The 27,974-nt window shown below is 38.6% G+C and overlaps 1 protein-coding gene across 2 annotated transcripts; it reads left to right on the forward strand.

Annotated features, from left to right (window-relative positions):
- The first annotated feature begins 2,738 nt into the window (after positions 1–2,738).
- On the forward strand, positions 2,739–26,962 carry CEP78 (centrosomal protein 78). 2 transcript variants are annotated; one of them, XM_035309713.1, is made up of 16 exons: positions 2,739–2,854; positions 4,452–4,726; positions 4,943–5,118; positions 5,744–5,816; positions 6,337–6,440; positions 7,816–7,990; positions 9,860–9,973; positions 10,190–10,254; positions 14,379–14,487; positions 16,542–16,677; positions 16,920–16,965; positions 18,437–18,580; positions 21,408–21,485; positions 23,122–23,288; positions 24,488–24,641; positions 26,137–26,962. In XM_035309713.1, the coding sequence occupies exons 2-16, from the start codon at positions 4,474–4,476 to the stop codon at positions 26,650–26,652; spliced, it is 2,310 nt and encodes a 769-aa protein (XP_035165604.1). In that variant the 5' UTR covers positions 2,739–2,854; positions 4,452–4,473; the 3' UTR covers positions 26,653–26,962. The 2 variants fall into 2 exon arrangements, with proteins under 2 accessions (XP_035165604.1, XP_035165603.1); XM_035309712.1 differs by having other exon boundaries at positions 2,757–2,861.
- Positions 26,963–27,974: the final 1,012 nt, after the last annotated feature.

The raw sequence follows: 27,974 nt of genomic DNA on the forward strand, positions 1-27,974 counted from the left end.
TCTCTGGACTTGCTCGAGCACCTCAATGTCCTTCTTGTAGCGAGGGGCCCAAAGCTGAACACAGTACTCAAGGTGCAGCCTCACCAGAGCTGAGTACAGGGGGACAATCACTCCCCTGGACCTGCTGGCCACGCTTTCTTCTACAAGCCAGGAAGCTGTTGGCCTTCTTGGCCACCTGAGCACACTGCTGGCTCATATTCAGCCGACTGTCAACCATCACTCCCAGGTCCTTCTCTGCCAGGCAGCTTTCTAAACACTCATCTCCCAGCCTGTAGCGCTGCTTGGGGTTGTTGGGCCCCAGGTGCAGGACCCGGCACTTGGCCTTGTTGAACTTCATGCCGTTGGCCTCGGCCCATCGGTCCAGCCTATCCAGATCCTCCTGCAGAGCCTTCCTACCCTCGAGCAGATCGACACACGCACCTAACTTGGTGTCATCTGCAGACTTAGTGAGGGTGCACTCGATCCCCTCGTCCAGATCATCGATGAAGATGTTAAAGAGGACTGGCCCCAGTACCGAGCCCTGGGGGACTCCACTAGTGACCGGCCTCCAACTGGATTTGACTCCATTCACCACAACTCTCTGGGCCCAGCCATCCAGCCAGCTCTTAACCCAACGAAGCGTACGCCAGTCCAAGCCATGAGCAGCCAGTTTCCTGAGGAGAATGCTGTGGGGGACGGTGTCAAATGCCTTACTGAAGTCAAGGTAGACCACGTCCACAGCCTTTCCCTCATCCTCTAAGCGTGTCACCTTGTCATAGAAGGAGATCAGGTTAGTCAAGCAGGACCTGCCCTTCGTAAACCCATGCTGACTGGGCCTGATCGCTTGGTTCCCCTGCAACTGCCGCATGATGACGCTCAAGATAATCTGCTCCATGAGCTTCCCTGGCACTGAGGTCAAACTAACAGGCCTATAGTTTCCTGGGTCTACCCTCTGGCCCTTCTTGCAGATGGGCATCACGTTTGCTGACCCCCTGAAATGGGATCAAAGATTGGAATCTGTAATTGAGACAGCCAACTGTAGATTCATCATTACACATATTACAGCTGTCCAGTGCATAAAGCCCGTGCTTAGAGCAACAATTCACAAACACAGAACATTCTTGATGCTTCCTCAACACCCAGCCCTTCTGAGAGATCTGTATCATGTTTATCAAAATTCAATTAAAAATAAATAAATAAATAAATAAATAATAAAAAAGAAGTAAAAAGCTCTTTACTTCAAACAAATCCCTCCTGGAATCTTCAGAGATCCCTTTCAGTTTTTCATGTCTTACAATGCATTAAATTCAAAGTTACTATTCAAATATCATATCAAGTACTTTAGATTACTTTCCCAAAGTAAACGGGGACATCTCTAAATAGTCTACCCATCTATCCATGAATGATTTTAGATGATGAGCTAACACCTCAAGGCTTTGATATTATAGGGTAAGATGATTTGTAGCTGTCACCCTGCACAAAAGCAAACCCCAAACAAAGTGAAGACTGCCCAGACAAGCAAGATGAATGAATTTTAAAAAAATACAAACGTGACTAACAATTTATTAATCAAAGTAAAAAATTCAAATCTGTGTGGACTAGCAGTAAAGATGTATTATACCTTCCTACCTGATATATATATATATTAAAAAAAAAAAAAAAGGATAAAAAAAAACAGCATAAACAGAAAATCATTTAAAGTAAAATTTCTTGGGAAGTTTTACATTTAATTTTCCTTGAGTTTTGTCCGTGACACCAAGAGGTATTGTATTACAAGCACCAGGAATATTTTATGTTACAGTCAAGAACTGAAATCTGCTGTTACCATTTGTATGATTATGGCCCTGCATACTGCTTGCCTTTCATGCTCAATTCACAAAATGACATGCTGAAACAACTTGTGCAGACGGTGACCTAAGACTTTCTGAAATAATTCTTGTTCTGGCACACTTGATTGCAGTACTTGGGCTGCTCTGGTTATCTAAAGACTGCGTTTAGTGTTATTATTGTTTAGTATTAGGGTGGTCTGACACCCATTTACAGTAATCATTTTCTTAAGCAGTTGGTGTCACTTTCCACGAATGACCTGCAAATTCTAGGACCTGCGATTTCATGGGTTACATCTGAGCCACTTTGGGTTAAATGCCGCACTTCCAAACACCCTCGACTGAGTGTTAGTAAGAATCCTCCAGTCTCAATTGAAGCCAGATCTTCCTAAATTAAGCTAGGAAGCTAATGAGAAACGTAGCTGGGAAGAGGAATTCACCTGCTCTCTCTCAGACTGCTCAGACCAGCTCACTGCAGCTACTGTTAATTAAAATGTTCAGTTTATTCAGTTTATTATGTACCTAACGTGATTTGCTGGTAGTACAGCTACACAGTGTGTATGAAGACACACTGAAAGACAGCGCTTGTTTTCTTTTAACCCTCCATCTAAAGTCCCTTTAGAAAAGGGAAATTGGTTTCCATCGGGCTGTAACATTTCTGCCCAAAACGCCTGGCTTCCGCCCCACTCTAGCGCCCCCCGTTCCCGTGACAGAGCCACCCCGCCCGCTCCCTCCGCACAGCGGGGACGACGCCACCTGAGCGCCCCCCGCCGCCCCCTAGCGGCGCGGCCGTTGGGGCGGGGCGGGGCGGCCGCTGGGCGCGGCCATTTTGAACGCGTGAGGCAGGGAAGCGGGGGGGGGGCGGGCGAGGGGCCGCTTCCCGCGGGAGGGGGCAGCAGCCAATGGCGTGCGGGCTTGCTGCGCCGCGTGGCGGCGGGCGGCCGGCCGGCGGGCGACGGTTGGGCTGCCGGGGCAACCGTCCCGCGCGCATGAGCGGCGGCTGTAACGGCTGTAACGGCTGTAACGGCTGGCGGCGGGCTCGGCGGGAGGTGCGAGGTTAGCACCGAGGCCGGCGGCGGACTTCGGCCACGGCTGACGGGCCCCCGGGTTGTGTCGCGGCGGCGGCGGGGGGAGAAGCGGGGCTGTCTGCCGAGCGGCGGGGCGGGGGGTGGGGGATCGACGAGGCCCGGCTCGGTCCGGGCGGGTGGCAGCGCGACGGGGCGGGGCGGGGCGGGGCGGCCGTAACGGGGACCAGGGAGGTGCCGTCGCCGTTCCGCCGTCAGCCGGACTGTTGTCCCTCAGCCCCGCGGCTGAGGACGAGTAGCGCAGTCCCCAGCCCCTGCGTGCTTTGTTAGGGAAGCAGAACGCTTCTTTAGTTCCCATAGTTGGCGGCGATACCGTGTGGGTGAAAAATGAAGTGCTGTGTGATCCCAGCCGTGACCGGAGCTGTTCATTTGCGTGCGTTTGGTGGCCAGCAGGCCAAATGTGTGCAACTACAGAAGAGCAGATGCTTTAGAAAGTGTGTAAGGAGGCAGTAAACGTGTGCGTATGTTGCAGTTCAGGCTCCCAGGCACAGTTTTTTCAGTGGTCCTGTGCGGAATTTTTTTCCCCTGCTTTTTACCACTGCTTTTTTGAATCCCTAGAAACATCTGGATTTAAAAAGAACAAAAACAAAAAAAATCTGTGTGGAGGGAGACTTCATAGTTTTGCTATGTGCTGTTTCTTTCTTTTTTCCTCTGTTAAAAAAACAAGAACAAAAACACACAACACTTTTCATTTGCCACCAGCTAGTATTATTCAATGTCTTCTTGTTTTGTATTGAAAGAGCATGTTATTTTTCCCTGCGTACTTTCTCAAGGACAGTCAAGGCATTCTGAAGTGTTGTCAAATCTGCTAAGTTGTGTGCAGATGAGTCCTGGTTTACATAGTTGTGTCCCAGTTGCAAGTTGTGGGTCTGATAAGGTTTCCCCTCTTCCTTCTATGTTCGTTGCATGCTAGGGCCAGGAGCTCCCTTCTTTACTTCAGGTACACGTCTGATGTTTGTGTTGGAATGAAATGAACCAGAAGAAAGAATATGGGTTAAGCTCTGGAAATGAAAAGCTAGTATGTTGTGTATCACTTGAATTCAGGGGTTTTATAACTGATGGTCACTTTCTGAAGCTGAAGTACTGGATTAGAATTTACTCATTTCAGTTTCTGTGACCACAGTGTGCTTATATAATGCTAGTTAATCAGATAGCTAAAATAAGCTAGCAAGTCACAAGTAACTCTGCTTGGAATATAGTGTTCTGTATCTGTTGATTTTTGAGTTGGGGTTTCCAAGGCTTACAGGAGTCTGCAGGCACTTACACTACAAAACTGTTAAAAGGAAAATGAGAACTTTACAGCATTTAGTAATTTAACCTTATATGTTTTGCAGATACCCATTTATTTGGAAGGGTAAAATGTAGTTTTTTTTTCTGTATTCAGCAGTGTTTACACAGGTAGTTAGCCTTGTAAGACATTGTTTCAGCTGCCACATTGAAGACATGTAGATGCAGCATGGGTGAATGTACTCTTGTTTTGGCATGCATGTTGAATTGAGACTGTGTTGCTAAATCAATTTTACATCGGAAAAAATTGAAATCTTTTTTTCTTCTTTCACAGAAACACTTAACAGATAGAAGAAATGATTGACTCAGTGAAAATAAGAAGACAATGCATGCTGGATTTCTACTCACATTATGAACATCTTTGTGCTCTTCAAAGCTCCGTGCCTCTGAAAGCTGTGAAAGCTAACCTGACGCAGGGTACTCTTGATCTAATTGTAGATCGCATTAAAGCTGTGGACTGGGCACCACTCCTGAGTGCTATTAGGCATGATAAGACTCTGACTTCTATTGGAATAAGAAGTTTTCATCAGCAGGGCCTTGGAGAATCAGGTTTGTGCTGATGGCTGTCGAGGATAAATATGTTGATGTACATGTGTTAGAATACATTGCACAAAAGTTGTGTGATTGAATGCATGGGGGAAGACGTGCTCTCTAAAGAATTACTTCTATTTAAGAAGAGCAGCAAGGAAGCGTAGGGTGGTAATGATTCCTTTCAAGTCTATAGCAACTGGATGCTACTGCTGTGTAATTTTCATTGTTTACTAGGTGGTGAAAGATATAAAACTTACTTCAGAAGGAGAATTCCAGCAATTCGATCGAAAGACTTGACTGGCCAACTATGCAAAGCTGTCAAAGGCTGTCTCAGTATCTCTGATGTACTCAAAAATCTGGAACTGCACGGTTTGCTCCTGAGGGAGAGAGATCTAATGCTTTTAACAAAGGTGAGAATATGTTAGTATACAAATAAATGAAAATATGCTTAGAACCTGGAGAAGTAGCAAGTACTTTTATACATAGCTGTCACACATAAGGATGTGCGTGTTTTAACATATCTTTGTGTTATCCACAGTATGAGACAATTATTATAACCTAGTCTTGCTGAGCCTTTCAAAACTCGCGTAACGTTCCTCTGCCTTGATTCATCAAGGCTTATGAGAAAGTTCTTAACATCACTGCAGTTATGTGGGGGCATATAACTTATGTATGTAACTCAAACTACAGTGAATGTTCATGACAGAAGAAAAGCTGTGGGACACCAAGAAGATAAAAGTAGGTCTCTAAGGTGTGTTACTAGAACACTTCCTCTAGTTTGCTTATGAGTGGCTTCTAGGAAAGGAGGTGCTGCTTGTTGCCAGTAGGCTAGGCTCCTCCTGTGTTGCTTTTTTATGTATTAAAACAAACAAAAAAAAGCTTAAAGTGAGCTTTACAGTGAGCTTTGATCTTCCTCCCAGCTTCCGAAAGTTTCTCGTATGGAATGCAATGTGTTCTGAGCAAGTCTGACTTGGACTTTTCTCTTTTTGTAATTCTGCTTTTGAGCCAGTTAAAAACATTGCTTTTATTCTGAAGGGCTTCGCCACTTCATCATCTCTGGAGAGCATTTCTTTAGCCCACTGTCCAATTGGAGATGGAGGATTAGAAAGTAAGTTCAGAATCAAAAACGTTTCAATACTTCTCTCTCTTGTAGTGCTTTAAATAGGTAAGTTTCTTCACTGTTTCAAATCCTGTTTTAAATCTGTTTATAGTTATTAAAATAATATTTGATTTATTTTACATGATTTTACATTATTTAGACTTGAATTTGTTTACTTGATTCTAGTAAATATGCTACTTAATAGTGATGCTTATCGTTTTATTTAAAACAGTCACAATATTTAAGTTGGAGACTAACTTTCTTGATTTTTTTCATGATTACACAAGTAAACTGAAATAAAATGTTCTGGCTTGTTCAAAGAATCTTTGCTAAACACTTGCACTAAAATGTATAATTTTACAACAGATTAAATGCGTTTAAAATCTCCTTTGCTTCAATACCAGTGTTTTGTCATGGTGTGTGTCATGTTACTGATTCAGCTTCTTAAAATGGTAGTGAACAAATGCATTTGTTTTGATAACCTAGTTGTGGTGTGTGTAGATAACAAGCATGCTCTTGTTTTCTTCAGCAATCTGTCAGAGTGTGAAAAATTCAGCTACTATCAGATACGTAAACTTCACAGGTTGTAGCCTCACCTGGCGAGGAGCAGAGCATATGGCAAATGTATTAAAGGTAATTTCATCATCTTTCTTAAACTAAATGTTCACAATAACTTTTACTAAGAATAATAAATAACTACGTTCGGCTAGGAACAAATCTAATAGTATCTAATTTTTTAGTTTTTCAGCACTAAAAGCAGTGCTATTCCATATATTGTCCTGAGCTCAAAGAACGGTTTGTGACTTCAAATCTTTGCAGAAGAAGGATAGTCTCTAGCATAGCTACTGTAATGCCTTAAAAAAAAAAAAGTCCATAAAATTGTATTTAATTGTGGGAAAGCTGTTGTCACATGAATGTTTAATGATAAGTCCGTTTTATTGCAATCAGTTTCATAAGCCCTGAAGTGAACATCTATTAAGACCAAGTTATTTGATACTGAGTAGATGTAAATGTCTTAGTATACTTGCATATACAATAAAAAAGGAAAACATTCTGATTACCAGTGAGAAAAGTACAGGCTATTCTCTGTAACCCATGTTATGCAGCTGGAAGTCAGCAGTATTTATACTCTGGAAATAAGTTCTATTGTATCCCTTTTCAATTGTTGCCCCATAAATTAAAATGTAATGGGATTGGATAATGAATAATTGAGTTGTGATTTAAATAGCAGTGAATGTTCAGATCTGCTTTTTGTTGTTGTTATATTGTTTCCTGACTCACTGAATATAAAATTAATTAACGTGTGTAATCGAACATTTAATTTTTTTCTTTAATTTTCAAGCTCTAACACTTTGTGAGCAGCATATGTGAAGTTAAGTATGTGAACAGTCCTTCCAAAGCTTGTGAAATGATATGCAAAAAAAAACAGTTTACAGTATGAGATATCAATATGTTTTTTCTTAATAAGTGTCATTTAAAGAAATAACAGTTCAGGATGTCTTCAAATGAAGATTAGGGTTGTAATTGACATCTGTTTTAAGGACTGCTTCTTTAATCATTTTCACAAATGTTGCAGAATGTCTAAAGCATTCTTAAGCACTGAGTGGAAATAATGAAATTGAGTTTACAGTTTAGAAGCTTCTAATTAACTGATTCGTAAGCTTGCGACTAGTACCATATTGTAATTAATGTTAACATTGGTTTGCATGAAAGCACACAATTTCCTACTGTGAATATCTTGCTCCAGGTGCATTGTAAATGGTGTAAAAAGGTGTTAAGATGTTTAGCGTTCTTTAACCATATTTATTAACATGCATTGAAAACTGGATGATGAGAACGAGCATAACTTAGCTGTAATGTTTAAGAATGACTTGTATTTCTTGAACTGAGAACTAGTATAAATGTGTTTCTTGCATTAGTACACAAACCATTAAGTGTCAGTTTTATGATCTTGTCATTGATTGTGGCTTTGTCTTTGCACTTGGTAACACCTTCTTTGTTTGCAAAGCACCAGGCAATGAAGAGACATGGTGAAGCTTGGGCTGAAAGCCTACGTTATAGGAGACCTGACCTCGACTATATGACAGGCTTGAGGCGCGTTACTTTGAACTGCAACATGCTCGTTGGAGATAGAGGAGCAACTGCCGTTGCAGACTGTCTAGGAGAGGACCTGTGGCTAAAAGGTATTGTCAAATATTGACTCTTTAGATAGAGTAGAGGCAGACAGAAGACTGAAAGTTGACAGTTAATAGCAAAAGTAGCCAGTAGTGTAATTTCCTATTTACCTAGGAAATAACTTATTTTGGAAGAGATTCTTCTTTTCCTATTTTTGGATAGTTAATGCCCAAATACTTTGGGGTCATCTGGAAGTGTCCTCTAGTATATTGAAGAAGTAATTTGTTTTACAGTAAATATGTATGAAATTACTAATAATGATCACAGAATCATTAGGATTGGAAAAGACCTTCCAGATCATTTGCGCTAACCATCCCATTACCACCAATGTCACCCACTAAACCATGTCCCTAAATGCCAGGTCCAACCTTTCATTAAGCACCCCCAAGGATGGTGACACTGCCACCTCCCTGGGCAACCTGTTCCAATACCTAACCACCCTGTCTGAGAAAAAATGTCTCCTGATTTTCAACCTGAACCACCCCTGGCTCAACCTGAGGTCATTCCCTCTAGTCCTGTTGCTGCTTATCTGCGAGAAGAGGCTGACCCTCAGCTCCCCACACCTTCCTTTCAGGTGGTTGTAGAGAGCAATGAGGTCTCCCCTGAGTCTCTTCTCCAGACTAAACAACCCCAGTTCTCACAGCCGCTCCTCATAGGACTTGTGTTCCAGGCCCTTCAGCTTCGTAGTCCTTCTTGTAAATATACTTAAGCATGGGAATAGTTTCTGAGCTAACTGAGCTAGGTGTACAGATAATATGGGTCTAAGAGAATCGGGTTAGAGAATACTTAAGCAAACTGAACATAAAGAATTCTGTTGGCACTCATGGGATGCACCCTCAAGTGCTGAGTGAGCTGTCTGATACCAGTGTGAGTCCATACACCTGTATTATGAGTTTTGCGAGCAGTTTGAGGAAAGTGATCCATCCCCACTTCTCAGCACTGCTGAGCTGCCAGACCTGGGTAACTGGGCTTTCCTGTGCAGGAGAGAGGTGAAGCTGCTGGAGGGAGGGAGTGCCACAAAAGGCCGCTAAGATGGTAAAGGGACAAGGATAAGGAAAGGCTGAGAGAGCTGAGACTGTTGAGCTTGGAGACTAAGGGCAGGTCTCATCAAGGCCTATGGGTATCAGAGCGGGGGCAGTGAAGAAGACAGAGACAGGTTCTTTGCAGTAGTGTCCAGTGACAGGACAGGAGGCAATAGAAACAAACTGAAGCACAGGAGATACCATCAGAAACATAAGGATAAACATTTTACTGTGAGGGTGGCAGAAAACTGGTACAAGTTACCCAGAAAGGTTGTGGTGTCTTCCTTCTTGGGAGATCTTCAAAAACCATCTGGGTGAAATGGTCCTGGGCAGCCTACTCAAGGTGGTCCTGATTGAGCAGGGGGTTGGGCAAGGTGACCTCCAGATAGCTGTCTGATCTCAACTGCTCTAAATAAATTTCAAAGCCTTGATAGCACTATTTCATAGTGACCAAATAACTTACAGATCTTGCAGAAGTGGTGATCTGACTCAGACTAGGCTTAAGTTGATTGCTTTTACATATTATGGTACCTTGAACAGCTGAATTACTCAGTATGTAGATGTATTACCTCTTCTAGGAATTCTCAATCGCAGTGACTTAACTGTGATTTTTGTATTCCTTCCTTTGCAATTGTTTAGCAGTTACATGTTAATGTTAACGTGTACTACAGACTTAAACTTATAGTTTTCAACTCTGAAATTAATCTTGTTTGATCATTTGGCTGTTAGAGTAACATTCTTTATTAATATTCTATGAAATGGATCTTCTCAGCAGGTGTGGATTAAATTGTATTAGAATTTCTACAAGTTATGCCATTGAATAATTTATTTATTTTACTTCCACAAATATTTTAGCACTTGATTTGCAGCAATGTGGAATATCCAATGAAGGAGCAAGGTCACTACTAGATGCTCTTCAAACTAATACAACATTAGTGGTACTTGACATAAGAAAAAATCCATTAATTGGTATGTATCTGTGTATTTGTCCTTTTTTTTTCTTTTTGAGTAGTTCTGGTGGGAGAAAGTATGCTGTTTTCAAGGAAAAAGCCTGTAACAGTATTTTGCTAAGAATTTAAAAATGGGTGAAGGGAGGAGGGTAGACACTGCTTATTCAATAATTTGTTTGCATAAATATTGGTCTCATCTAGGAAATTCTTAATGAGACATCTTAATTCATTCTAGATCACGTTCTGATGAAAAAGATTATTGAAAGAGTTCTTATGAATGGAAATAATGCTAATTCAGAGGTATGTGCTAGGCCTTCTGGAATGACTTGTGCTTTGTTTTTTTGTATCTGGAATTGCATTTATTTTTACAAAGATAACTTAGGAATAAATCTAATGCAGCTATTCCAATTATAAACAGAAAGGTGACTATAAGTATTTAAAAAAGAAGCAAAAAACTGGAAAAGCTTAAAACACTAGTAGCAACAGTAACTATAACAGTTACTATTGGACTTTTTATAATTTCCTTAATGTAATTTAAGATATAATAGAAACAGGATATCCATTTTATTGGAAGAATAGTGGCAATTTGTGTATACTTAGGCATTACTGTAGAACAAGTAAGTAAGAATTCTGAACTGCTAAGTTTTGTAGACTGTTTTCTTAACACATGAAAATTAACTTTGAGTTAAATAAAGGAACTCACAATTTAAAATTTAAAACTTTATTTTGAAACTTTTGACAATAATTTACATAGTCAATTTTTAAGCTAATCAAGACTATTTTTCAATATTAATTATCTAAGAAACTAGACAGTGTCATTTGCCATGTTTAATAACTGTACAGTGTTTACTGTAACTTACATAAAATATCTGCACCATTTATGATTAGATATACTGTTTAAATACTGAGTCTTTTATTTATAACACGGAAATCTGATTCAGTTCCCAAAAGAGTTATCAAGCAAATGAGTGTACATTTATTCTTGTTTTCCCAGTTCTTGTTCTGGAATTTATTGCTCTTTTGGAAATTTGAAAATGCTTGGAAGTCAGAGCTGTGGTTTTGCAGGGATAATCTAATAAATTGAGAAGTCTGTGTCGCATTCCTTGGATTAATAGTTATCCATTTCAATATCTTAAAGACTCTTTTGGAGAAACCAAGGTTAGCTGTGAAAAAGTACTCTTTTTCATTGGCTGGTGCAATCAACACTTGCCAAATGTTGCAGGTATTACATGAAAATAGCATTTGTCTGTACAGAATATAGTTCAAGATAAATGGAAAACTGAACTGTGAGAAGAAGCAACTCTATGCGGAATCTCTCATATACTATGAGACCACTCAACTCAAGACATTTGTTCTATATGTACCAAGGTAGTGCAGTATCTTAAGTCTTACTAGCAATGCTAAGTCTTGTATACCAGATTAATACCATAACTGGTAATTAGTCATTTTTCATTTTGCTAAGTAACAGCCTCTTCCACAAATCAGAACACAACTGCCTAGATCTGTTATTTCATAAACTGTGTGGGTAGTTGTTGTAAACAGCATTTGCTGTATATATATCATGTGAACAGTGCAGGCACTTAGAGTGGGAGACTCCACCTGTTTAGGCAGATAAATGCAAACATTTGATGTTAAGGTTAATAATTTTCTGAAATGGAAAGATTTACTACCCTAACCTTAGGACTACCCTAACCTCACGACTTACAGTTGATTTTAAGCTCAGTTACATAAGCCTGAGTATTATGAGTAGAAAAACAGTTGTTTCTTCACGGTAGTGTCCTGATGCACTCTATATGGAAAGTCAGTAGTGTGTGGGTGGTTTGTAATGTTTTGTGTAGGTTTAGGTAGATTTTTTTTCCTTTTTTAGGGATCAAAACCAGTAAATTTATAAATTGTCAGGAGTATCAAAGATGACTAACGGTCATAAAGCTGTGCTGAAGAAAACTACAAGGACTATTTCTTTATTCTGCCAAAGTCAGCTGTACAATTAAAAGAAACTTTCAAGTAAAAATGATCTAAGAGTGTATTTGAGTTCTAGTGACCTCTTCTAAATTCTGGATGTAACTAGTACTCCAGATCTATTTTTAAGAAGTTTTAGCATAACTCAAACTTCAGTTCCTTTTTTTTTTTCCCTTGTATTGTTACGAAATATCCATCACAGATTAAGTTTACAAATTTAAAGAAGCAATGTTTTTTGGTTTGTTTGTTTCTTGTAGCTTAAGCTTGGCAAGCAAAACAGGCAGTTAGTGTCTACATTGCTTCCTTTTGCTAACTGTGTACTACCTCCGACCGGAGAGGTTTTAAAAGGATATGCTGGTCCTTTTTCTATAGTGGGGAAAACATGCATGTCCGTCTTTGAAATACTTAACCTAGTGGGAATCTTTTTCTTTATTTTTATCCAGGATAGTTGTTAAAGATCTGGATTTCATATTGATAGGAAAAAAGACTCAATTGTACTAAGTTGAGCCTCTGGGTAGGAACTTCTGAGACAAGGTGTAAGATACAGTTTTCTGTCTGAAACTAATCCATTGCTTATTCTTGCAGCAAGTTACCTAATTCATACGGTATCCCTTCCACAGAGACAGCTAAAGACTTGGATGTATGACCATCCCTAGTACTTCTTCCAGTTTCATCTACCTCTAGTTTCAGCTTTTTAACCTGACAGAGTCTGACTGTTAAAAGTCTCATGACTAAAACTCAGTAAAATGTAGAATTTGTATATATCGGAGGAGCGGCAGAGCTACATTCTGTGCCATTCTGTGCCATCTAATAATGGCACTTACTGTGTGAACTCCATATTTTCTGTCTGAACTACTTGTTGAGCCAGGGAAAAAAAAGTGTGTTGCTTCATAAAGAGGAGTTAGGTGGGCTTTTGATTAACGTTATAATAGTAAGCTCTAATAACAAAAGATCATCTCTTGGCTGCCACTAATAGCCTGTAATGTACCGTTACACTTGCTTACTGGATACCGGTCTCAGCAGCCCTTCCATCCTGTTCTGCATAAGTCATTTCTCTGTTTTTTAATAGCACTTATGTGCTTGTCCTTTGGATTGGGTTTTCATGTTTGCCAGAAGGATTGCTCACTGCTAGCTGGTGCCTCTAAACATAAGAAATTTTCCAAAAAGTTTAATGGACACTTTAAATAGAGGAAGGTTGTATTATCTTAGCAGCACTATGTAACTCTTGGATGGTGGGTTGTAATTGCAGATAGGATTGGGTGTACTAGGTGGTGAAAGTTTATGTAGTTTCTGGGACAGACTGAGTAATGTAGAAGAAAAATCCATTGGAGATTTCTACAAGACAAATTGCTTTCATAGTCCCAGCTTAAGGACTTAGTAATTTTTCAACTGCCTTAATACCTTTGCTGTCTTCATACTTAGTTATTGTACAACAGCAGCAGGTATCTAACCTGATAGCGTGTCTCTTGAGTAGCTGAACTTCACGTTTGACCTAGTAATAGCTAGTTTATGTGTAGTAAAACAAAACTAAGCTATTCTTGCTGTTAAAAGTTTAAAATCAGTATGTAATTTTATCGTTGAAAATAAGCAGTTCGCTCTGCTAGAATTTGTTAGTTGCAGCACAGTAATTGCAGAATAATCTTCCCTGTGCATTAGGTGGGAAAAAATTTGGTTTCCTGTTCCTAGTACTATGATGGTGGGCCTTAGGGCTGTCTGAAATAAGCATTAATATTAACGACATTTCCTTTGATGGCTACTTCAGCTGTGGACTTTGTGCTAACTATAACTTGATGCACAGTGAAAATTATGTGACAGTGTAACTTGGGAATAATGATAAGACTTTAACTGGCAGAAATAAAACGTTTTATAAGTAGAGCTGTTGCCGTAAAGAAGTCTGAATTACAATTGCGTTTGTTTATCAGCATCTTAATTTTAGTTGGGATGCTCTTACTTTGTATGGATGTCTTTTCATTAGAGGCAGTGAAAATTGAACTTCATTTTTTTAAAAAAAATACTAACTCTGGTAATATAAAATCATGTTAGTTAAGCTTTTATTACTCTGGAGAAGTTTGGCAGGAACCAGTCATTCCTAGCAATCCAGCTTTCTGTAGAGAATGAAAGCAAGAAACAGAGTTTCCTTTTTATAGGGTTGATGCCATTTTTTTACTATAAAAGGAGAAGTGCTTTGTGCAGGAGAAAAGAAAATATTGGATGGGATATTACTGTGGTATTCTGGGAACACTTACTGATAATGCAGCATTCAGACTTGCATTGAATTTATGTTTAAGTTGGGGACTTGTGGGATTTTTGTTTTTCTCTGGTTTTACAGTTCACTATTAAGTTGTAACTAGCAGTGGCAGTCTTACATCTGACAAAAACAAACCCTTGATCTTAAATAAGCACCTCTTTAAATATTAGCTACTAAACTAACTTTTCTTTTTTCTTGTATTAAACAATAAATCCAGTATAAATGGCTGACTTCACCATCTTCCAAGGATGCTTTGAAAGCTAGACCAAAGAAAAGAACTATTGTCCTAGGAAGTGGTCGAAAAGGAAAAGCTACTATTCGTATTGGTAATATTGTCTTTATTTTTTCCTGCTATAGTGAATTTTGTTTACAAAATTGCATGTTAACGTTTAAGAATATTAATTATGAAATGTTTAGTGTGTCTAAACATCAGTGTTTGCAGAAAACCTTTCTTCAAAGAAAATATTAATAATGTCTCTTCTACCGTCATTGGTTTCTATAGGGAACTTTTTGTTGCTTTTAGGGCTGCCGTATATGTGGTTGGGAAAAGTGTATATACTAAGTTAACTGTTTTGAAGCATTGCATGTATTCTGAGTGCATCCTCTCCACAATTGTTCACTTCTAGGACACTTAATGGTAGGGAGTTGCCTAGTTTTTCTGATGCTGTAGCCTTTCTGTAGCAGACAGTGCCAAAACAAACAATTATTTTTTTAACTGATGTACAAAATGCTCTTTTTTAAAACTTTATGTAAACCTATTATAAATAATATGCTTAAAATAACATTGGTATTTTGAATATTTATAATTAAGTACTGATAGCTGTATGTTGTGGTTTAACCTGGGAGGCAGCTGAACACCACACAACCATTAACTCACTACCCCCCACAGCAGGATGAGGGAGAGAACCTGAAAAAATGTAGAACTTGTGGGTAGAGATGAAGACAATTTAACAGAATAAAAAATGAATGGGAAATAATAATAATTATGATTAAAAAAACAAGTGATGCACAATTAAGTTTTTTTACCATCTACTGTCTGATGTGTAGCCAGACCCCACGTAGCACCCCTTTGTTCCTCCCAGCCAACTCCCTCCAGTGTTACTGTTCAGCACTACACCATATTATGGCATGGGACATCCCTCTGGCCAGTCTGGGTCAGCTGTGCTGTCTGTGTCCCCTCTCAGCTTCTTACTCACCCCCAGCCTCCTTGCTGGCAGGGCAGCACGAGGAGCTGAAAAGTCCTTAACTTAGTGTAAACACTGCTCAGCAACACCTAAAACATCGGTGTGTTATCAATATTATTTTCTACTAAATCCAAAATACAGCACCATACCAGCCACTAGGAAGACAATTAACTCAATCCCATTTGAAACCAGGACACTGCGATACACTATTTCTCAACAAAATTACTGAAAATTTCACCGTAATACATTTGTCTTGTCTTTCACATTTGCTATTGTTATCTGGAAGCATAGAGGTAAGCATAAATCATATTAAAATCTGTTTGTATATATAAATTCTGGTGCTCAGGGTGATGGAAGAAAATTCCTTACTTAAATACAGTTTTTTAAAAAAATATAATCTCTTCCATTTACATGTTGAGAATAAAGTGACATTTTGAATTCTGTTACCCCAATTTTACATTTCGGTGCCTTTACGAAATCAGTTGTTCTATTGATTGTGCTCAAGAAGTAACTTGAGTTCCCTCTTTTTTAACTATATAAAATACGTGGTGAACAGTTTTCTGGGTTTTAATTCTGTTGATACATAACCTGAGGTAGAATCCAGACATTTATTCTGAATGTACTTCGAGTTATAGCATATGATTTAAACAACAACAAAAAAAGGCTGGATTAGTGAAGTACGACTTTGTTAATTATTCGTCTTAAGCGACAATGCTGGTGGTCTCTGGAAGTGATCAATAGGAATACCAGCTTTAAATGCAAGCATCTTTCGAACTACAAAAACAATGCTTTTCACACTATAACCACTAGAGGGCATTTTGAAGTGCTTATGTAGCCTTATTTATTACATCAACTGTCCCAAGCTCCCACTTCCAACAACTGAATTGGATATCTGAAATTACCAGTATTAATAAATTTTAGCTATGGAACTTTACTTCGATTTTTTAATAACAGTGTGCGTTACTTTGGCCAACCTGATGTAACTGTTAAACATGCCAGCAGATTAGCTGGCCACCCTTCTTTTTGAGAAGTAAAGCAGAGATTAGTTTTAGAAAAGATCATCAAAATAAGATTGAAATGTAGATTTCCTGCAGTTACATTGGAAATTTCACTTATAAACAGTCGACTGCAACTGTATGTATAAATATCTAGGTACAAAGAATTCTCTTTTCTTTTTTTCTTGCTGTTCAATGCAGGATTAACATCTAAAAAGCCTGTAAGTCCTGGGAAAAAGACTACATCTGTGAAAGACAGTTATTCACCAAAACCACTACCACCAGGCACAAAAGGCTTCCTTCCTTGGCGCACTGCAGAACGTGCAAAGAGATGCAGGTGAGGTTTTCACAGTAAAAGGGAAAAATATTAAAGCATAAAAACTGCGTAATAAAGGAAGGAGAGAGCAGTGCTAATTTTTCTAAATACGTGTGTGAAGTTGGACACAAAACTTTATATTACATCCATTCTTTTTAACTTAACCGGTTCACCTGTCTTAAAGCTGGTGTTTAGAAATGGAAGTAGCAATGATGACGTTACAGGCTTACATTCCTCAAAAGTGTTTTTCTCTCCCTTTTTAGGGGAGGGGCAGTGGATGGTAATGAAGAGTTACCAGTGAAGATTCAGGTACTTTCTTGCTCTATGTGAAGGCTTATTTAGTACATGGGTGCTTAAAAAAAGCTCAACAGAATCTTACTGTCTAAAAATTGAGACTGGGACATCTTACTTTAAAGTTTCTTTATCACATAGAAGTGTGAAGTAATAGTTTACTTTGGCATTTGGTTGAATCTTTGATGCTCAGTTTATTCCCATTTCTGTATCACTGTTTTTGTTTTATTAACCCTATGAGCAGGCTGGGGTTGAGTATAGACACAATCCACCCTGAGGCAATAAGCAGAATTAACATTTTTCTCTGAGGTCCTGCTCTCCCCCTTCCTCTATCTCTTCCTTCTGCTCTCGGACTACGTTCTTGTGTTTGAACCCATCAGTGTTTGTAGGGGGAACCTCTTTCCTCCTTCACCTTCCCATTCCCATCACTCCCCCCCTATCATAGAAAAGGTGGAGAGTAGCATATACTAAATCTAAATTTGTGCACAGAAAGGTCAGATTGTTACTGTAACCAGCACACTTATCCCCTACTTTTGACATGGGCTTCCCCCAAGTTGCAGTCCATTGGGAACACCTGCTGTGGTATGGACTCTACTATGGGTTTGTACTGTGTCTCGCTGGGATGGAGTTCCCTGTTGGGAAAGGGGAAGGAGGGGGGGGGGGGCGTCTTGTTACGAAGACATCTGTTCCCCGAAGCAACTGTGCATATTAAGGCCCTGCTTCCCAGGTTGTGTTTGAACATTGCTCATTGATGGTAAGTAGAGATTTTTTTCTCTCTGTGCTCTCGCACAGCATTTGCTTGTCTTTTTTCTCTTCCTTTTAACTTTAATTAATTTATCCTTATCTCAACCCGTGAGACTTTTTTCCTTTCCAGAATACTTTCTTCTTCCCCTCTTCTGAGGAGGCAGGGGGGTGAGTGGTTGTGGTGGAGTTCAGCTACACAGCAGGCTGAAACCACCACAGGGTTGCAATTCTTTTTTGCCCATCTGTCTGCTTTGGCTGGGGGTCCTCCATAGGCTGCTCTGTCATGGACAACTACCTCCTTCTCTGACCTTAGTGTGCCCTCTGTTTCTCACTGTTTTCTCCTAATCTCTGCCTGTGGTGTTTTTTATGTCCTTTAGTAAGCATGGTTTCACAGAGGTACTGCAGATGTGTTTTGGACTGTGTCCTTTGGTGGAGGTCACTGGAGCTGGCTAACACTGGCCACGTGTGGCATGGAGCAGCACCAGGCCTTCTCCACAGAGGCTATCCCCACAAGCCCCCAGTGCTAAAACCTTGTCACGTATACCCCCTATATACACACAGATCTTTTTATATGGTATTATGCAGATTTATCCCAGAATTGCATAACTGGGTGGACTATGTATTCATTTTAATGGACTTTGGGAAAAAATGCATTTAAATAAGGCTTTTGATACCATTTAATCTTCATTTTTTTACACAGTTTAATGCTGTGGGTGGGTGTGTTTCTCTTTTCTGATACAATTAGACAGGTATTCCTGTGAAAGTGACAGTAGAAAGTGCTTCAACATCTGAAACTGAAGAGACAGAAGATTTAGAAGATGTTATCCATAATCCTGATTTGACAAAATCATTAGATAAGATTAATGTAACAAAGCATCAACAATTCCAGGTAAGAAGCATGTTCTGTGCCTTAAATGTCATGAAGATCAATGATACCAAATAAACTGTTTTATTCAGGAAATAATGATTAAGCTAATAACCGGTCACAGAGTGCTTTCTGAATAGATTTTAATTGTCACACAGGCTTCCATTTCAAAAGATGTGGGCTGATTGTGCACTGAATTACCAACCTCTGAATAGTGCAAATGAACATGTGTATGCTATGCTCATCTTGCCACATCAGGGTCATAATAAGGAAGAATTACACTTAATCCACACAACTGTATTATGCAGAATTTCTCTTTTCTGGACTTGAATCGTGGTTCCCAAATCTTTTGATCAGTGTTATTGCTTTAGTAATTTCCTTACAAGTACTTTCATTAAAAATGTATTTTAATGTTGTTTTGAAGAGCTAAAATACTTAATGATTGTTGCATGAAAATAATTCAAAATTGAAAGTGTGTAAAAGCTCCATTTTATAATTGAGCTCAGTAACTATTTTTTTTAATTTGCTCTTTATGCTTCCCTTTATTACTTTGGTAGTTCTAAAAAAATGAAGATAAGTGTCTTCACAGAGTGTTCTAAGAAAAGGAAGGGAAAACAAAGGTCTTTCAGTGGCCCAGTAACACTGCTGTGGCAATCTAGCACTACTATAAAATACATTCTCAGTCAGAGTAACAGGACTGTATCTCACCTGGTAGGATTTGGATTTTGAATAGAAAAGCTGCATTGCCTCCATGTAAGTATTGCATAAAATAAGACTCACAGTCAGTCTTTCCATGGTGGTTGTCGTAAAGGATCATGCTGTGTGAACAAACTGTTCGTTTGGGACCATAGAGCTATTTTTATATAAGCCAAAATGAAATTAAAACTTGATATTGTTGCACATCTCTATGTAATGGCAAAGTTGGGGTAGCTTAGAGTTGATGTGGAAGGCAAAATGACTCTACAAATATGGGTAAATAGATGGCCATTTTTTCAGCTGATGTATACTTACCCTTTTTCTCCAGAAACTTTGGGAACATTTTTAAGGTATTCCATTGGCCTGGGACTTAGTTGCGTAGGTGGTTTCATATTACTGTTCATGTGCAGTTTGTTAATACTGGGCCTGTGCAGTGGCTTCAACACTCTCATCTAGAGCATCTTACCAATGTGTATAAATTTGTGAAGGGAGGATGTGAAGAGAACAGAGCCAGGGTTGTTCTCAGTGGTGTGGGTGCCAGGACAAGAGCCAATGGGCACAAACTGGAACACAGGAGGTTTCATCAGATACGTAAGGAGAAACTTCTTACTGTGAGGTTGACTGAGCACTGGCATAAGTTGCCCAGAGTGTTTGTGGAGTCTCCTTCCTTGGGGATGTTCAAAAGTGTGGTTTTCAGAAACATAGTCCTGGACAGCTGACTCAAGATTTCTCTGCTAAGCAGGGAGGTTGGACAGGATGACCTCCAGAGATATGTCGACTTCAGCCATTCTGTCATTCTGTGATGCACTGCAGAGACAGAAAGAAAGTGCATTTTTCCTTTGGGGAAGGGTTGTCATACTGACCTTCGTTGTCCAAGCGGATGAATGCTAGGTTTAGCATAAAAATCGTTTTTTCCAACCTAGTGAAATAAATCCGATACTTCCAGTATATCTTTGGATTACATGATTAATTTGTGCTTACAAAGAGAAAGAACTATAAATTCTAGGAATGTACTCCAACATTGGTTCCAAATCTCCCATCTTTTATTGGTCCAGATTCTACTGATTTTAGTTACAGTAAGGTAATCCAGTGTAGTGTCACTTTCTAAATTTGGTATCAGCATACTTTTCTAGGCCATAGTGACATAATCTGATAGCATTATTAAAGCAGTATTGATCAGCTTCTGTTCGTTACCCATTCTTTTTGTTATACTGGTGCAAAACAAGAATTCTGCACCGTGGCAGAACCGCACTAACCACTTGTCACAATTTGTGTCCTCTCCATCCTTAAGTACTTTTCTGTTTCTTAATTAAGTCTGTTCCCATCTTTTATCTTTATCTGATAGATCTGATTATAAAGCAAGTTAATTCAACTTGCTATTGTGATAAAAAGTGAGATCTTTCCACATTAGTTCTCAGCCATCCTAATAATTCACACTGGCTGATGTGATTTGGGTGAGTTCCAGAACTGGAGCAAAGTGAATAGAAGTCTGTGGCTAGTAATATGAAAGGAAGTAGGGGGCCCTTCTTATCTTTGTTAATTGTACCTAGGTACTGTTGTTAAACAGCACTTACTGCACAGCTGCTTGGGTGGAGAGTGGTCATGAGGATTGATCAGCTGAACACCTTGATTATTGTTCAGCTAGTAGCAGACCTTAGCATAGCCTTTCAGAGAAGAGGGACAATCAGCTGTGGAAGAACAATGATGGAATTACAGAGTGGGAATAAACAGTAAGAGTTGGAAGCTCCTTAAACTGCCAGTGTCCCAAAAGAAAAGATCTCTCCAAACATCCCTTGATGTCACCGAATGATAGAAGTTTGACTTTAGTATGCAAGTTTTTGAGAACTTCCCAAGGAAGTTCCCAACTGCCCAAGGAAGGGATTTAATCATACTACTCTAAGACAGTAACAGTTGTTTTCACTTAAAATAAACAAATTCCTTTTGATAAACAAAAATGTAATTTCTGCTTAAATGAAAAACAAAAACTTATAAATATTCTTCCACTAGAGAGAATCTCAACTGTCAGTTCCCTTTCATTAAGAGTGTAGTTGAGGAAATTCCCAGAACTTAAAATTGTCAATTGTACGTGTTGAATTTATGTGTAATATTGCATACTGATGTGACATTTGCAAATAAATTTTCTGTTTTATGACAGTTGGAGCTGGAAGAATGCATAGAAAAATTAAAGGAAGAACGAAGAGCCAGAGTAAAGGCCGAACAACGGATAGCAGAGGTAATGATCCTTAACTGATAATCATCTTTACTTTGAAGGAGGCACCATTGAAACTATGTACTTGCTTAATTGTAGTAATTATCAGTAACCTCTAACCTGGTAGCTTCCAGAATTTCAGTTCAAAGTCACATGGATCACTTACTAGCCTAAGGACAGTGATGAAATCTACATTTAGTAATGTGTGTTTGTTCTCCTGATCCTATTCCAGAGCCTTGAACTCCTGGTCAAGCTACCCTTTCAATGTGCTCCATCCATTTTGTGTTTTAGATATGACCTAGAGCATTTTAATGTTTGTTTTCCATGAGAAAGTAATTAATTCTGCTTGCAATTTGTAGCAGATGGATAGTTTTTTGACTTCTCCCACCTTCTCTATCATGACTTGCACTGAGAAGCTGTTTGTTGCAAATGTTAAAAATCAAAGGGACAGTATAAGCCAAATATAATAACTTCTTTTCTTCTAGGCATTAATAATGTTGGTGTTGCTGACCTAGAAAGATTCTTTTGAATTTAGTGTAATCAAAAAGGAGAATTTCTTGCAATATAGTTGAGTGTAAGTTACGTAATTTAATGGGCTTAGTGTTTATATGTGATCTGCAGTGGGATGATGTTTATGGTATTATTTTGAACTTGAACAATTAATGGTGCCCAGTACAGGAAGCAGGTTTACAAAAAGGACTCTATACTCCACAAGGTTTGTTGTTTTCCTCCGTTGTGGATATCCCCATCCTCCTGTAATGTAAAGTGCACTGGTAGTCTGTGCTGGTTACTTTTCAGGCTAAATACCCAGTGCAGGATGTCTTATTTCTCATGCCAGACTGTTTGAACATAGTACCTTTCCTGAGGGGAAGGGATAAGCTAAGTAGCAATAACCTCTAAAATCGATCACTTTGCTAGTTAAACATCTAGAGTTCATTAGGCAGATGTGTATTTTTTCTGGCCTTCTGTTACTAAAGACAAAAGAAAGTAAGCCTGTGGCAGCAGAGATTGCATGTCTGTGAACTCAAATGAGTGAGTTAATGCTTCACCCAAACACCAAACCCTGTGTATTCTACAATTGTTCAGCTTTCAGACTGTCAGTGATTTAATGTTCAGTGTGAAGGAAAAATGGGATTATTTTAAACTTGGAATTTCGAGATGCACAGAGCAGAGGAGAGATACTGGTATGCATTCCCTCTGATACAGAGGGATGAAGAGTGTTGCCCTTCATTAAGGTCTTTTTTTTTACTAGTAAAAATAAGTTATTTGGTGCTAATGTGTCATATTATATATGCAAAGTAACATTAGTGCTAATGTGTTGTATTATATATGCAAAGTAATGTCTTAAAATCTAATGTCTTTGCTTGCACTTGCTCTGCACCATTCTGTACTTACTAAAAACAGTGCTGATTCAGCGTTTTTGAGTGCTTTCATCAAGTTCACTTATGGTAGCTTAACATTATAGCCATAGATAAACAAACCTGCATGGAGCTCCTTGTAACAGTGCCCTGAATGTTTCTGGTACATAAAGCTCTATATCAGCGTTTTTTGGTGTTTTCTCTATGTGATATTGCTCTGTAGACTTGCAGAGGTGGTATTTGTTTGAACTCAGAATGATAGAAACTGATTTTTTTTTTTTTTTTTTGGCTTTCTTTTATAGCTGGAAATTGAAAATGCAAGGCTTAGGAGTCTAAATAGCTCCCTGTCTGAGGTTCTTCATGCGCAGTCAGTAGCCAACATGATTTTGGAAGATGAAGGTGTTCTTGGCAGCATTGAGAACTCTTTTCAAAAGTTTCATGCTTTTTTAGACCTCCTTAAAGATGCTGGGTAGGTTGTTGCTTTACTTTAGTCTTACACTTTGTGCTGAAACCTTTTCCAAAATTATCCTCTCAGTTAATTATGCTGCCTTTTCCCCTCAGATCTCTAGGAGTGTACTGGCAAACAGCAAAGGAAAAAAAAAAAAAAAGCTATGTCCTTGCTGTTCAGTCTTTTGTCACTGTAAGAAACATCCAAGCACTGTCCTGTTGAATTCAAGTATCTTTCAAGAAGCCCTTTCCAAAAAAGAAGAAAGCTTCTAATGAATTGTATTTGCTAAGTTTTCGGTGGATCATCTCTGGTTTTTAGGGTTCCTATAGTTCAAAAGGCTGAAAATGCCGTTGAAATGGCTTCAGAAAGTGTTTTGTTGTATTGGGGCCCCCTTTTATTGATGGGAATACAAAAGGCTAGATGAACGAAACTGTCCTCTGTACTTAAAATTTGGATTGCTTATTATGACTTGAAATATTCTAGAGAACATTGATTAAAGTTTGTGTTAAGACTCTGCCAAAGGAAGGGTGTTCTTTTGCTTCATAAAAATATTTTTTTTCAAATGGGACTTACGACAAGTTCATGACAAGTTCTGGAGCTGCTCTGAAAGTTAAAAAATCCCAGTCACAAAGACTGGTTTTCTCCATTAGCTTCTGTAAAGAGCCACGGTATCAAGTGATGGCTGTAACTTCTGACTACTAATTGTGGATTAAGCTAAAAAAAAAAAAAAAGGCAGGTTTGGCTCACTTCTAAACTAGCAGTTGAAACAACATGACCGTATTCCTGAAGCATGTAATTGGATTTGGCTGTTAGAGGTGATAACTAGTTTGGGAGATGTGCACCAAGCTTCTGCCTGAATGATAAAGTTTTCATCTTTCATTTGCCTGACATGGAGTCTGTTTGCTGGCATCCTGCTTTGAGATCAGTGCTAACTGGAAGATTACTCATCCTGGTAACACTGAATAAAAAGACTGGTGATTTTGTACCTGCAGTCTAATTAGTGCAAAGAGGAAAACAGCTGTCACCACTCATTTTGATTTGTGGGAGGCTGTTTTGGGCCTCTTAAAAATGGAAAAACAATCTTCAAATATTGATATAGGTTCTGTTTCTTCTGGTTTTGAGTGTTTAGATCTTTCACATAAGATTTTTTTTTTGTATGTCATTTTTTTACTGAGCTTTGTTTTACAGACTTGGACAACTTGCTGTGCTTTGTTTTACAGACTTGGACAACTTGCTGTATTAGCTGGGATAGACCAGTCAGATTTTGGTCTTTTGGGGCATCCACAAATGAATTCTACTCTCAGTAAGCCTCCTAACATACTAAAGGAGAAGTCTTTTGAAGAAGAAAGACAAGAACATACACAAAATAGCAGAGTAAGTCAATAGAGGGAATGGTAGTGCAATGTACTTGGCAATATATAATGTACTTTTCAGCAGTTCTCCTACTCTGACTAAGTAATGATAACCAAATGATCCGTGAAACTATTATTACAGTCTCTTGCTGTAGCTGTATTTATACAGATGATAGTGATTAATGTCAACTTTCTCAGTGATAAGCATCTGGAACAGAAACTGTACAGTCTTGCAATGTACTAAAGAAAACGTTGGTGCTAATTTCCATGTGTCTTTTTCTGAAATAAGAAGTTACCATGCTGATACAAAAACTACTCAGAAAATATCATAAGTAGTTTTTTAAAGACATTTAAAAATGATATATATCACCTCTTAATACCTTAGAATCTGATAACAGGATAGTACAATTCGCCTATTGAAAAGCAGGAATTTTCATTTAAGTAATGGTAGTATATGTATCCAGTTCTATAACATTCCTAGGTGAGCAATGCTATGAATTTCAGGCCAGTACACATCCATAATATTAGCCACATAAAGTTTTAATTTCAGCTCCAAAGACAATGAACGGGAAACTTTCAGGATTTTTCAAGCAAGGTACCAAAGTTCACTTTAAAAAAAATAATAAATCAAAGTTAAGATGTTGGCAGACTGCAATCTTGTCCAAGGACCAAGTCAGATAAAACTTTCATACTAGGAATTATTCTGCATTCTTCCAGTGTTTTTCTTATACCTAGTGTCTTCCCCACTAAGTGTTCCAAATGGTTAAGTGTTCAAAATTCTTCAAGAACACCACGAGATTCTAGAACACAGTATTTTTTTTCATGCTGCTGAATGCAATTTCCAGTTTTTCAGAATCTGTTAAAATTACTAGGAGTAATTGAAGTAATTTTCATCACGGTTTCTTCCACATTGCTGTAGTTCGCCTTGCAGCTTGCAACTAAGTTTTCAGCTGATGGCATTCTTCTGAACTTGTCCATGCAGCTCTTTTAAGTCATGTTTTTTCTTACTCCACTCATTTAGAAGCCTAAATTTGAGATGTTCTTTAAGTATACATGAAAAAAACTTCAACTAACATTAATACTATTTCATACTTAAATCCTGGTATCTCCTAGTATTTCATAGTTTAGATTCTTTTTGCAGCTAGATACTGTGGTATAAACTACTGAGATCAGAATACTGTGAACTCAGAGCAAACATACTGAATTTTATTTCAGAATTATGGAAGTGATTGTGCTTTGGCTGCATGATGACTGACTCATTTCTGTAGCATAAAGTTCAAGCTAGATGTGAAAGAGTAAATATGCCTACTCTGTCATTTTCACCCCAGCAATCTTCTGAAACGTGGTTGATTTGTAGGGCAATAGAGGTTAAGTGATTGCTATTATCTTTAAATCTTTTGTATATTTTGTAAAGGCTTTATTTTGCTATGCAGACTTGAGTATATGACAGTTGCAATATTGCTTTTTTTTTTTTTTCCTAGTTGCATCAGTATCTTAACTGGAATCTCTTATTTCAGAGTGGAGGTGGGAACATCCAGCTTTCTCCTGGCACATTTCAATCCCAGCTGGTGGTGAATAATACCTTCTCTTCTCTTAAAGAAACACAGGATTTTCCAACTGCTGTGCAACAGCAGCAGCCAGTCTTACGAAAAGAAAATGAAAGTCAAGCAATTAACCAAAACAAAGAGGATAAACCTCGAAGCAGCATTCCAACATTCTCTGAGAAGAGAGTCAAACAAAATGAACAAGCAAAAGGACATTATTTAGCAAGGCAATTGGGCACCAGTCTGCATTCATTTACTGATTCCAGTGTGAAAAGTAATAGTAGCAGAATATCCAGCAGTGCTTCTGGTGAAAAAAATAAATTTTTTTCCTCGAAGAAATACATTCCTAGAGTGATTGAAACTGCAATTGCAAATGATGGAACAAGAACAGACCAAAGTAGACTGCAGATGGTAGACGGCTCTGGAACTGATACCGTAGGATCTGTCTCTGAAATACAAGAAAGTATCCACAGTGTTAGCAGCACCTGAAATGTTTGGACTGTTCTTTACACATGCAAGGTTAAAAATAAAATTTGGATGCTTCAGTACAGGTTGTGAGATTTTTCATAAAGTGATGTAGACTTTTAAAACTTAAAAAATATTCCATGCTGTTAGTATTCCTGTTTCATGTTTGCATCACTTGTACTAGATTTTTATTCCTGGAAACAAATGTTGTACTGGGACCCTCCAGTTTTTACTACACATAAAGGTTCCTGGAATACGTTTTTTGTGTATCACAGATCTTGTTACGGCGTGTGAACAGTTTCAAGCTAATAAAGTTGAGTAAAAAAATTGGTTTATTTTAAAATTTATTTCCAGCATATTTCAATTGAAGTGAAAAGAGTGTTTTTTTAGGTTAAACATCAGCTGATGCCTGATAATGTGGGTATGACATTCCCAAAAGTAGTTGGAAGCTTCAGGTATGAAAATGAGTACAGAAACATTTCTAAAATAAATAAATACAGCTGTTCTTTATTGGCGCAGACTGAAGTATAATACATGTGTGAAGGGACTTTTGGAGGATGTCTACTCCAGCTGCATTAGGTTACTCTCATAAATAACTTAAATATGAGAAAAGAGCCGAAAAAATGTTTTGAAACTTCTCAAGTCTGCTCGCAGCTACTTCTTCCTGTCTTTCTGCATGGGCAGCTGACTTGGCAGCTTCTGAAATATGGCACAGAGTAACACAGGTTTTGGTTTGCTGATGCAGGTGCTGTTTTGCACTGAGGAAGGTGCACCAGTATGGCCATGAAAAATAAAAGCAGTATCTTACTTTGTATTTGTATGCTTGCCTAAGTGCCATGACAAAGCAATAGGTCAAGAGACTAATTAGTAATTATGTTCTATAATAATTAGTTTCCTTCAGTGGTTTTAATAGTGCTTTGTGTTTTTTTTTCCTTAATATAGAGAAGTGGAAGTACTATGAAGTCAACTTATTTGGAACGGTTGCAAAGATGAGGATGTTAAACATTTAAACAAATTCTTGGAATGGTTTTTAAGCTCTGTGGCAAGGTAAAGTTTTCATTCAGAAAAAAAATACCTTTTAGTTTAGGGTCTATGCGTTGTAGTGGGTTTATGTGGCAAGGTTTTGGTAGCCATAGAGGTGGCTTCTGTGAGAAGAATCTAGAAGCTGCCCCATGTTTGGTAAGGGCTCTACTGCTGACCCGAGCCAAGCCAATAAGTGATATTTGCGCCTCTGTGAGAGCAGATTTAAGACGGGAAAAAAAGCAGCTGTGCTTCACAGCAGCTGGGAGAGTGAGCCAGTGCCAAGGTCAGTGAAGAAGGAGGGGGAGAGGTGCTGCAAGTGCTGG

Source organism: Oxyura jamaicensis, chromosome Z (genome assembly GCF_011077185.1).
Source record: "Oxyura jamaicensis isolate SHBP4307 breed ruddy duck chromosome Z, BPBGC_Ojam_1.0, whole genome shotgun sequence".
Lineage (NCBI taxonomy): Eukaryota > Metazoa > Chordata > Aves > Anseriformes > Anatidae > Oxyura > Oxyura jamaicensis.

Coding starts and splice junctions, on each gene's coding strand:
- CEP78 (XM_035309713.1), top strand. CDS start 4,474: ATGATTGACTCAGTGAAAATAAGAAGACAATGCATGCTGGATTTCTAC. Junction 5,119..5,743: donor ATCTAATGCTTTTAACAAAG/GTGAGAATATGT, acceptor TTTATTCTGAAG/GGCTTCGCCACTTCATCATC. Junction 16,678..16,919: donor GAACGTGCAAAGAGATGCAG/GTGAGGTTTTCA, acceptor CTCCCTTTTTAG/GGGAGGGGCAGTGGATGGTA.